Source organism: Punica granatum, chromosome 6, assembly GCF_007655135.1.
Source record: "Punica granatum isolate Tunisia-2019 chromosome 6, ASM765513v2, whole genome shotgun sequence".
Classification (NCBI taxonomy): Eukaryota; Viridiplantae; Streptophyta; class Magnoliopsida; order Myrtales; family Lythraceae; genus Punica; species Punica granatum.
This window is the reverse complement of record NC_045132.1, coordinates 17,740,849-17,753,233: the sequence shown is the minus strand read 5'-3', so window position 1 is coordinate 17,753,233 and position 12,385 is coordinate 17,740,849. Positions and strand designations below refer to the sequence as shown.

Below are 12,385 nucleotides of genomic sequence, written 5' to 3'. Positions count from 1 at the left end.
CGAAGATTTGCAACCTAACTTGCCTTGTAATCTTTTAACCATTAATAACTGGGCCTAGAATAAGTACGAGACAACCCTCTAATCTTAAACAAAGAAGTAATCCATATGCATGGGAAGGAAGGCACACAATAAAAATTTAAGAAGAAAATGTATAAAAAAATATTAATAAAAGATCAAAAGAAAATAAACAAAAGAAAGAAAGAAAAGCCCTGTATTGCATAATGAGTTTTTGAATTATTCACCAAAATACTACATCACTTCGCGAAGTGTTGGACATGGCATTTTTCAAGGAGTTCAAGACAGACTACATGGCATATATGTCTGTGTAACATATTTTGACTCGTTCATTTCTAATTCTTATCAGAAAGGATGCAATGCTAACCAAATGCCAAGGTCCTTTTTGTCGGCCTACCTCCCAGATCAATCAAAAATATATTCATCATGATTAGAGCAAGCTATGTCCAGGGGCCTGTCGAATCAGCTAATTAGCAGTTGATGATTGCATGATCCGAGATAACAGCTTAGGACATCATTGATTGGACTATAGTCATGACAAATTTTCCAGAGTTGAAGGCAATCACACTGCAGTGTGGTGATGCTCAATGTGGAACCTCGCAATGAATAGTAGACTGCAGTGTTCTCATGGACTTTCCGTCAGAAAAACCAACCAAGGACTCCTTTTGAATGTTAGGATCGTGCTCAGCAACGCAATGAATGGTCGAGGACCTTATAAAAGGTACATTTCGGTTTCTTTACCCCAATTCGGTAGTTTATGAAACTTTTGTTTTGTAAAGTGAAAACTACCTCAGCGAGGTGCCCTATAGGGGTTTCAGGCCGTGTCCTGTGCAGAGGTTGAAGATGAATGTTAAATGTAAAACTTTATTGGATATACACTGATGCATTGTGCACCTGACTATGTTGGAGTATTGTCTCAGAATCATGAGGCTTGAGTCAACAAAAGCCATGTGAGATTACTTGAAGGAAGAATATGAAGGAGATGGAAAGATTAGAGGTATGAAAGTGTTAACTTTGTTGGGAGAATTTGAAAGGCTTCAGATGAAAGAGAGAGAAACTGTGAAGGAGTTTGCTAATAGGCTTGTGGTGAGTGCTAGGAGCTGATATCAAGGGTGATAGGCTAGTGCAAAAGATTCTGATTTCTGTACCAGAAAGGTTCGAGGCAACTATTGCTTCATTGGAGAACATTAAGGAATTTTCAGACATCAAACTTGCAGAAGTTCTTAGTGCTTTGCAGGCTCAGAAGTAGAAAAGTATGATGAGAAGAAAAGGAATTGGAGAAGAAGGAATGGTTGAAGGAGTTTTGAAGCCAAAATGTAGCAAAGTTCTGGTGGAAAAGGAAAGAATTTGAAAGAATATGGCCGTGCTTCTGAGATTGTTGCAGCAGAAAGATCGAGCAACAATAGAGGGGGAAAACATCCTCCATGTCAACACTGTGGTGGAAGGAACCATCCACACTACAAGTGCTGGAGAAGACCTAATGTGAAATGCAGAAAGTGTCATCAGTTTGGGCATGTTGAAGTCATCTACAAGGAGGAAGAGGCTTAGCAGCAATAAGAGGCACAACCTACAGTTGAAGAAGCAGTAGAACAACTCTTTGTCGCTTATGGTTTTACCTCACTTGTTGCAAAAGGATGCTAGGGCTTGTTGATAGTGGCTGCAAAAATCACATGACTAGTAATGTGAATCTGTTTAAGGAGCTACATAGATCAGTTTCCTCTAGAGTAAGAATTGGGAATAGAGAGTACTTGGCAGTGAAGGGTAAAGGAACTATCCAAATAGAGTTGTGTTGGTACAAAACTAATTTCTGAGGTTTTGTATGTTCCTAAGATTGCCCAAAGTTTGTTGAGTGTTGGTCAGCCTGTAGAGAAAGCATACAAGGTGATCTTTGAGGAGAAAACGTATTTGATTTCTGATTCAAAGGGTCAAAAGTTATTTGAGATTCCAATGATTAATGTCGTGGACTAGAAATTCGATTGCTGCATGGGGCAATGGACATGGAATATTCTTCTAGTAGTCTGTTACTGAATTTCAGGCAAGTCGAATACATTTAGAACACTAGCAGCAAGGGGAGATCAGGTTAAGTACCCCGAGAAGAAACTAGAGTCTATTCTTTGTCTTTGATACTGTGCCTTAACAATGTCTATACGACATGTTTTGACACGATCATTTATAAATTCTTTGACTGATCAATGCTATGCTAGTTGAATGCTAAGCGGCTAAGGTCCTTGTAACAGTAAACCAGAAAAAAGCTCGTCATAGTTGTCACCTCTGATTTGAATTTGTGAATTCCTTCTTGTCGCTTCATTAGCATGCTATCTTCAGCATTGAATCTGGGCCTGTTGCATCAGCCCAGAAGCCGATGATTGTGTGATTCCAGATAACAGCTCAGGTCTCAGGACATCACTGATCGGAATATAGTCATGAACCAGAGTTGAAGGCAATCTCGATATGCAGAGTGATGTTGCCGGGCGTGGCGCCCCATGATGAATAATACATCTGGGATTTTCAGTTTTAATGACCAGCAACGCTTATGCTTTTATAGTTTTAGTACATCATCTCATTCCTGGGCTAGAGTATGACTCTGGATTTGGTCAGTTTTTTTACACCATGCCTAAATGAAACCACATCATAAGCGAAAAACAAGCATATATGAAACAGTCTCCACAATTGTCCAACATATTTGTAACTTTTTCCTACAAATCCCAGCACGATTGAGGGGAAGCATCAACAAGTACATATTACAAAAGTGCAAAGTAGCTGAGAAGGGAAATCATGGTCAGCAAATCGTTCGAACCAGTGATTACAAGAAAATCGTGATGATGGAATGGAATAGCAGCAGGGCATAATAGTCTCCCATTTGCTAGACTTCCGTCACTTCCGAAGTCCACACTTTTCTATCCGTAGAATGATACCACTTTTATGTGAGTTTACATCTTTGCAATACAGATTCATGGGAGTCGTCAAGAACTTTAGTCTAATTGACTGAACATTTTCATATAAAACTTCTGAGGTCGTCTATTTTAGAAGTGTTAATAAATATTTCTTCCTCACATATATGACTTGCTGATGATATAATCTCTTTCAAATCATATTCCGCAATCATTCGTAAGCTCTACGCTTGTCCTCATTGGCATGGTTTGTAAAAAAAAACCCATTACATCGCCTTAGCATCGTATAATTGTTTGAATGGTGGTATTTATCTACCTTTTGTCTTTCATTAATTTGAACTGCCAATTAAGATACGCTTCTGTACCCCGCAAATGTGAATACTCGAAGAAATAGGTATCTGGCCGGTCTATTAATATCAATATAACAGCAAATACCGGGTAAGGTTCCGTTTTCATAGTCGTGAACAGTCACTTTCAATTCGAAAAGTTCTTGCGTCAAAAGATTCCAATTCCACCGTCGAGCTTCATCCTGCAATGAACTCGACCATTGACCAATAATTCTATATCACAATTGAACAAGTTCCTGAACTGGATAATTATAAAAAGGGACAGCCAAATAAGAAATTAAAGTTGCTGCATTTTTCTGGAACATTCTCTATTAGTATATGAATAGTATGTAAGATTTAATTATTCAATTAGGTAAGATAGGTGGTATGTTATGTTTATTTCCAATTGACATTGGAACAATTAGGCTGCTTGCAGATGGACTCTGATATATGTCGAGACTTTTCCGAGAAAAAGCTCTTTTGCATTCCAACTTGATGCAACTATGGATGATGTTGCCTGCTCGACAATAAGTTTTTGTGGACAACTTACATCGTTGTCCACATCATGCTCACAACTGCAGGAATGTAGGTACTGAACTATGAATATATATATATTCAAATTCATCGAACATTTATTGAACCATTTGAATTGTTACAAGTACAATGTGGAACCAAACAGAGGAAAGGCGATTGATAACCGCAACATCTTATTCGTGGAACCTGAAATATTCAAATGTTTGTCTCCTCCACTTCAACATTAATTGGTAAATTTTAAACTGTACACGGAGACAGATTGAAAGTACTTCCCCATCACTGGATGACTTCTACTTTGGAGTGAGCTTCTTCCTGATCTCCTCGACCTCGTAATAGTCAATCTGGAACGCCTTCGCCAACACATCATCAGCCACGCTCGGTTTTGAAGCGAACAACATAGCGGCAATTGACTGTGTTCCTGGCAACTGACTGTTGAATGCAGCAATCACTGCAGCCTGGCCCATCCCGCTATTCTTCTGGAAGTGGACCAAGCCCTTCGGAAACACAAAGATCTCGCCCTGCTTTATGGTCTTGGAAACAAGGACATTAGCGGTGGTCATGAAGCCAACATCGAGCTGGCCCTCGAGGACGAACACGATCTCGGTGGCCCTTGGGTGGGTGTGGGGCGGGTTGAGTCCACCAGGGGCATAGTCGATCCGGGAGAGTGAGACTCCTAGCGTGTTCAAGCCTGGGATCTGCTGAACGTTCGCTGGGGTGACGAGCGAACCCATAGTGTTGTTGGTGAGCCCAGGCTTGGCCAACGCACCAGAGGAGAAGTCCGTCGCGTTGAAGGTTGCCTTGCAAGGGAAGCCATTGACTTTGATATCTGAGCCAATTTTAAGTTCAAGAATTCACATCAGACAGATAATATCGAGTGGAATGGAACCGCTAAATATAATCAGTCGCAAACGAGCTTGGAGATCATTTTGAAATTTAAAGCATGTCATTACCTGAAGCGAGATCAGCGACACAAACGTCCTGAAGCATGTCAGGATCGGTGGCAATTGCTGCACCACAGAAGATGGCAAGAGCCATAAGGAAGAGCTTGACAGTGGTCGTGCCCATATCTTTTCCGGTATCTTCGGACAAGTGCAAAAAAGATGGAAACAATCAAGAAAAAGGAATAGGAAAGGGATGATGATTGAGAACCAAATGTGGAGATGCACTTATAAGGAGGAGAAGCTGACTGCTAATCCCACAAATGAATGGGGATTTTGATTTGGCAATATAACGCACGAACCATGCCTTTCTCTGCTGTAATAAATATATAATTATATCTGATGTTTTCATAATTCTGCAGGGCAAGAAAAACACTAATATTGGTTGATATATAAATCCAATGATTGTATTTTTTTAGTTTAGTTTATTATATTAGTTAGTAAACATCCTAACTAATAAATGGGGATATTAAGTTTTGTCAACGGTCTCATCTTCGATGGCTGATAAAATCATTGACCGAGAAAGGAGATTTGGAGCAGTAACATCGTCCTTAAACTAAAATCGTGCATCTTTAATTCCCCTTCCGCTATCGGCCTCGTTTTAATCGAAGAAGGAAAAAAGATAAACTCATTAGTAAGATCCTTGCTCTACTTGCTGCCAGAAGTGCGATAAAGAACGAGACCAACGGAACTGAACTAGATTACCCTGTTCTTTTAGGTTAGTTTTCTACACATGATTTATCGGACTTGATTGGAAGATCAATCCAAGCCAAAACTTGGAGACTGTCCAACGCTCTATGATTTTCTTGATGAGCAGATCGACTGAATGCTCCTCGAAGGGTCATTAACTACCTCATAAGCTAAATAAGAATGCTGGCATATAGCTAGATTAGATCTTTAACTTCTCGATCGATCATCCCGCCTTTAAAATATGAATGCCGTGGACGTCCGATTAGTGCATCAGACAATGGATGACATCCTGGGACACAAAACGAAATGAGAAATCTCCATTTCTAGTCATATTTGTTTATGATATATGAGAATGAAAACACTAATGAGCACCAACGATATTTGTTATAGCGTATACTTTGGGAAGATGCTTTTTTATTAGTACTTAATTAATATCTTAACCCAAAACTTTAAGATGTTCAAGAAAAGTTGCATGCATCATAATAATCATCCTATTCCTTTGACTAATCCGCACCGGAATACTATTCTTCCGTAAGTTGACTTCTCATTTTTCTTTTCTCTTCTTTCTTTTCCTGTTTATTAAGACATCTGGAAAATTCATCCCGAATCTACTCAGCTAAACATTTTAAGTTCTTTTTTTTTTTTGGCCGAATTGAGTGTTTACTATCTACTATACTATCAAAAAATATAGTTTTTAGTGTAAGATCGACCAACTGGCTTCAAGTGAGCGGAGTAGAATACTAATTTCTTCGATTAAGCTATGGATTTAGGATTTAGTATTAAGGGATCTATAGCCGCGAAATGGATTTATAGGACAAGAAAGGCGCCCGACGTTCTTTTCTACCTTCGCCTTGGACATGGCTTCTAGTTGTTCTTTCTTCCTTGATTTTCCAAGGCCCCTGGACTGGCAGCCCCTATGACCCCTGATCCGCAGGTCTTGATGGATGGTCATCTCGATTTATACGCATCGTCGACTGTCGGTAACTCCTTGAAGGTTTGCACGCTTGCAGCATGATTTGCCTTGTAATTTTGAATTTGTTCCATAAGATCAGGGCCTTGAAATGCAAGACAGAGATATTAGGGCATATGTAAAGTAGTGGGCTCATACCTATTTTGGATCTCTCTTAGTTTAGACTCATTCATCAAGGCCAATCTACATGGAATTTGTCTGCAGACAGGCCCACATTGGTCCATTGGCCATGCGTGATAAGAAACAGATAGAGATCAATAATGAATTCGTGCTTTCTTATAAGATAAGATTAACCTTTTTTGGAGTTCATGTTTGTGATCATGTTAAATAATACAATAACTAGTCATTTCACTCGCGCGTTACGCGAAAATGGTATTTGTGGCAGGAGTTTGTGTAGTTTGTTATAGATAATCTTTAAAAGTATTGATTAGCTTATTATTGTAGAATTAACTCTTTGATAATGTTAAACTCATCGTATTACATTTGCTCTATCAAATGCTTTGTTTACATTAAAAGCTATATTATTCACTTAAAAAGCATTGATTTATATATTTTATAAATAAGATTAGTAAAATCACATGAATCAAATTATTTTAATCAAGATTAAAAAATTAATTAATAACTTTTAGTTTTTAAAAAACTCTTAATTTTCAATATCGAAATAGTAGAAAATATTTGCATTTATATCCTTTATACAATAATAAATAACTCGTAGAATTTAAATGTTTCAACTTTAAGTAAATTTAATAAAAAGAGAGATTAAATTTATTCCATTCATACTATGAACTTTTAAATAAATAAATTCTTTTAACATCATTGTTAATTTCTAAGTATATTTAATATTAACATAAAGCTTGTAATAATTTTGTAATATTCCAAACACCCTTATAATTTCAATTACGTAAGTGATTACTTGTGTGGAAAATTTTAGAAAAATATTTTCTTATCCTTTTTAAATTGAAAAACCCCATTACAATTTCAAGAATATAAAGCGTTTGTAGAACTGAAAATTGAAAAAGAAAATACTTTTATTTAATCGAATTCCAAAAGAAGTATTTGTTACTAAATTGTACGAACTCTTAGATCAATTCACTTGTATTATTTTCTTTATTTTTTGATTGTATTTAATATTCTTCTAGTAAACATAATTTTACTTGTTAAATCGAGAATTATAAAATTGGAATAATTTTAGTAAACTGAAATGATAATTCCTTCGAATTTTGTGTGTTGAACAGCCTGTGAATGCCTCACACAATCTAATTGCCACTCATATTGTAATTAATTACAAAAAAGCCACCGTGAGTGATTTGGTACAGTCGATTCGGCGATTTAGCATCTCCCTTTAATAAATTGAATTGATATAAATATCCCTATAAATCAATTTATTTACTTGTGCATTGACTACTAATGTATTAAAGAGGAAAGAGAAGATTAGTGAAATTTGGGTAAATAGGAGTATGAGAACTTGACACATTGCACCACCTTATTAATCCTGAGATGACACATGAAGCAACATCATTAAACTTATTTTTTCATTTCACTATCATATATTATATATAGATGAATAACATCGATCTTATTGGTATATAAAGTTTTTCTTTGGATGCAATTTTGATATGATTTTGGCTTCTTCTATAAGTACTTCAGATTTCAGTGTCTCCACACTTGCTAATGTTGGTTCATGATCCTACAAATTATAATCTAGGCTTCACATGAAAACTCGAAACTCAAAACTAAGGGTCTAGTCCAATGGTCACCGTGCAACTGTTCGCAAAAGCTGCGAAGATTCAAATTTCATATCCTCTTGAAATGAATTGTACGAATTCGTCGCTATAAATTTTCCAAACTGCTTGACTTTTCCGTGTGAAATGAAGGAAAAAAAAAAAGAATCACACCAAAAAAAAAACACCATCAAGGATTTGTTGTGCGGATAAGACCATAACTAGCTAAGATTTTATTAGTTATCATTATATTAAATAATAAGCTATCTAGGATTATTAGGTTAATTAAGACTCAGGAATACATAAATTTATATATGTCAATATCCCGACGACCTAGACTTTTAAATTTTTACTAATTAATTAATTGACGGTCGTCACCTTTTCCTTATTTGATGAGACAATATGCAGTCAATTAAATTAATTAAATTATTTATCAATTAATCTTTATTTATTGTGGATTTATTGTGGATGTCAGTGTCGAGACCAAGATTTTGGGCATCGAGGCGACGAAATTAATTAAAAAATAAAAATATTTATGCTTGAATTTTTGCTGTATCCTTAAAAAATTTCTTCTTATTCAACCGTACAATTCACAATATCGTATGTTGTAATGAACATCAAGAGAAAAGAGCACTTTGTGTTTCTTTTTAAAATATCATAAAAGCACAAAAATTATCTTCCCCACTATTATATCATGATCAGTTAAAATTCATAGAGTCTGATGATATTTACACGGATAGTATATATGTATTTTTCTTGTAATAATACTCACTTTGGGTATTAGCTTGATCGATGGGTTTAATTTTGTAACTGTAAAAAGTGAAAAAGGTGAAGTCGCAAACACGCGGCAAAATGATTATGTCGCAGCTATTTAATACTTAATTTATTTATGGAAATTAATTAAATATAATTGTGACATAAATGCTTAGCCGCTTTTTCGGTGAATGGCGGGGCATAAATGCTTAACCGATTTAATAGACATATTAATTAGTCAAATGACCCGGAGGATTGTTCATATTGTTAATAACTTAATATTGCTAATTTTATAATACAAAATATTAAAGATAAATAAAAATATTGGAAGTAGTTGTATTAATTTGTATCTCTAAATAATTTAGTAAAAGTCTTCTTGGGAATTTATATTATAGAAATTTGGAAAAAAAATTGAGAAAATGTCCACATCAATATATAAAAGCTGAAACGTGAAGTCATGGGATTCTATTTAAGAACCTTCACCTCTCTAAATTTTCTATAAATTTTTCTCGATTTTTTTATTATTTTAATAAGCAAACACAATTATTCTGTTAATTTTTTTTATGCTCGGCTAATTATTACGTTTCTTGTGAATACCCTGTAAACTCACAGAACAGGTAAGTTCGGCCAAAGGTTGTTCATGTGGCTCAACATGGAGTATTTTCCTGCATGTCGTTCGGGGCGTGATTTGAACCTGGGACTTCCCATTAGTCGTCACATTTTAACCACCATAACAATCCTATCGGGTTTTTGTTAATCATTATTAATGGGGATACTTGAAGAGACAGCTTACCACGAGCTAAGAACCATGAATAAAAGAATTTCATGAGTCCAATACGCTTACGTGGAGGCTATCGTTGCACGAACGGAAAAATTTCATGAGAGTACACTAAATTAATATATCTATATATATACACACACACTTTATCCTTGCAATTCACCAATTCAGTTTTATATATGGATTTTCATTTCTTATTTTACTTATTCATGTTTAAAAAAGCCCATTATTCTTATTAGGGTAAATTGCAATAAAAACCATGAATTGTGCATGAAATTTCAAATCTACCACGCACTTCAACAGTTGGAACAAAAAATCATCAACTATTACTTAAATTCCACATCTACCATTCATTCAGTTTTCCGTCCACTTTTGTTGTTTGGCCTGTAGCAATCGTTTGCCACAAACATTGCCAAGCCCGCAAAAATGGAAATATGACATGGGGTTCTACCTCAACTAACATATTCAAAAAAAATTAATACTAAAGCATGTATAATCAAAATGATGTTATTTTAGATTTATTTTGAAAATGAAAAAAAAAAATATTTAAGAAAATAGGGATAAGGGAGACAGGGTGGAGGACTTCACCGGCGACCCCTCACCGATAAAATCGCCCAAGGTGTTGGGGCCTCCGGCAACCTTGCTAGTGGGGGAGGTCCTCGGTACGAAGCTTGGGTCGGGGCTCCTGCTCAACTCTCTCTCTCTCTCTCTTGACTGAGTAAGAGAGTTGATTGAGGGGAGCATGGGAAGGGTCTTCCCCCCTATTCCCTTTCCCTCCGAAGAGAGTAGGAACATAGGGGAATGCTCCACTCACGACCTCACTTGGAGGAAGGTCACCAGCAGAGAACCCTACCGAAGCTCCCTTCAATTCATTAAATTAAAGTAAAAAAGAAAGAATTTTGGTTATTTTTATAATTTTTCAAAAGAGCAAAACAATTTTGCTTTTTGAGTTTGACGGACTAAATTATGGCTTCAATCCACATAAGAGGCCACGTCAAATTTTTATTCGGTCATTTTAACGATGGGCCATTTTGATAGATGAAATCGAAGTTTAGAAATGATTTTAAGACAAAAAGACTTTTGGAGGATCAAAGTGGTGACCCAAATTTCAAGGATCATTTTGATAGTTTTCTCTAAAATATTCGTATAAGGCCTTTTTATTTTAAAATTATTTTCTTAATTTGAGAAATAAAAAAGAAAATGAAAGCGTCAAAAAGAGAGGAAGGGCAGTGTTCGCCTACCGTCATCCACCAACCACTACTGCCTAAGTGATGTCACTAAAGTATGCAAGAGACCTCACTGCGGAGGTTGTGGCCAGAGGAGGACCAGCGATGATGGCAACCTAGAACAAAAAAATCACAGATGACTGTATTACTTTTTGAACTGAGTAAAATCATAAAAAGTGGTTATGGGACAAAGATGGTTTGCCATCGATGAATCACTGTCTCAAGCAACGTTAATGGGGACCTCTTCTCTCTTCGATCAATTCTATTTAAAAAAATTTTGCTTGAATTTTTAAAGATTTTATGTTCTAAAACAAAAGAACATATTTTAAAAATAAGAAAGGACTATAAAAAATATTTTATGTAATGTGGTGTTTTCAGCCAAAAAAATAAATGTCTAGGGTTAAGAATAAAAATTCTAAAAGTTATGGCTCGAATTAGTATTTTCATAAAAATAATGGTTTGGTCAAACTAGTCAAATAAAATTAAGCGCATATGTTTATAACAAATGGAGTTATATGCCATTTTCTTAAATTTTAAGGGAAGTCATTGCATTTTACTTTAAAAGAAATATTCATCATTCATCTTTTCACATAACATTAATATTTTTGCTCTTTCAAAGACGTCATCACTAGTAACCAAGAGATTTTTACCATGCGTTTGTTTTCGGAGTTAAAGTTAAGAATTTGTAATTGTGATTTTGATTATAGAAAAAGACAAAAATAAATTTGCCCGTTTGTGGGGTCCACAAACCTGTCTCTAACCTTGCCCCCCACCACACCCCAAGCCGTGCAAAGGCATTCTTAGTTTGACTGCAGCCTCAGTGAGAGGCCCCTACCCAACGTTCTTCTGATCTTCAGACACCTCGCTGCCTCCCCCACTTTCTTCTTTCTGTGATCTACATCCCTTAAGCTTTAATCCGCGAATCTGTCGGTTCTACCGCATGATCCCTATTCTGTACGAACGCGTGAAGCCGCATAGTCCCCCTGCAGAATTCGGTCGTCAGTGGAATCAGTGGACAGCCGTCGAATTTTGTTAGGCCCCTACCAGTGGGTGTTACGGTATAAGAGGCGTCTTCGTCCGAAGCCAATTCCATATCGAAGTGAAAGGTACTTTCTTTCACCAATTTCAAGTTATATTCTGTGATTTTCCCCAATTTTTATGCCGGGTTGAGGATAGTTCTTCGCCCATGTTGTTGGTCGAAGTAGCTGATGATTTTTGGTCGATTTCGATTTGATTGCTTTCTGTGTACATTTGTGCAATGGATTTTGTTGTTGTTGTTGGTCAATTTGTCGATTCCGGCTACTTTGGATTGGAATACTGATCTGTTTTGCATTGATCTGTTTTGCTGAAACCTTCCTGGTTGCATTTGTTTCATTCCCCTGGTCACAGGCAGCACACATGCTCGATGAAATGTCTGTGAAGGGCCTAATAGAAATAACATTACAATGTAATCGTTGCTTTTGCTTTCGTCATGTGCTGTTCATTCAAAGTAAATACTTCTCAGATGTCAGATGAACTTATGGGGATTTGCATACTGATCAAT

At 36.2% G+C, this 12,385-nt stretch overlaps 1 protein-coding gene across 1 annotated transcript; it reads right to left on the bottom strand.

Moving 5' to 3' along the window:
* Window positions 1-3,838: 3,838 nt before the first annotated feature.
* Window positions 3,839-4,957, bottom strand: LOC116211639 (nectarin-1-like). The gene is made up of 2 exons (XM_031546101.1): window positions 4,717-4,957; window positions 3,839-4,592 (listed from the first exon to the last, which is right to left on the bottom strand). The coding sequence occupies exons 1-2, from the start codon at window positions 4,829-4,831 to the stop codon at window positions 4,057-4,059; spliced, it is 651 nt and encodes a 216-aa protein (XP_031401961.1). The 5' UTR covers window positions 4,832-4,957; the 3' UTR covers window positions 3,839-4,056.
* Between the last annotated feature and the right edge of the window lie 7,428 nt (window positions 4,958-12,385).

Coding starts and splice junctions, on each gene's coding strand:
- LOC116211639 (XM_031546101.1), bottom strand. CDS start 4,831: ATGGGCACGACCACTGTCAAGCTCTTCCTTATGGCTCTTGCCATCTTC. Junction 4,593..4,716: donor TGTCGCTGATCTCGCTTCAG/GTAATGACATGC, acceptor AAATTGGCTCAG/ATATCAAAGTCAATGGCTTC.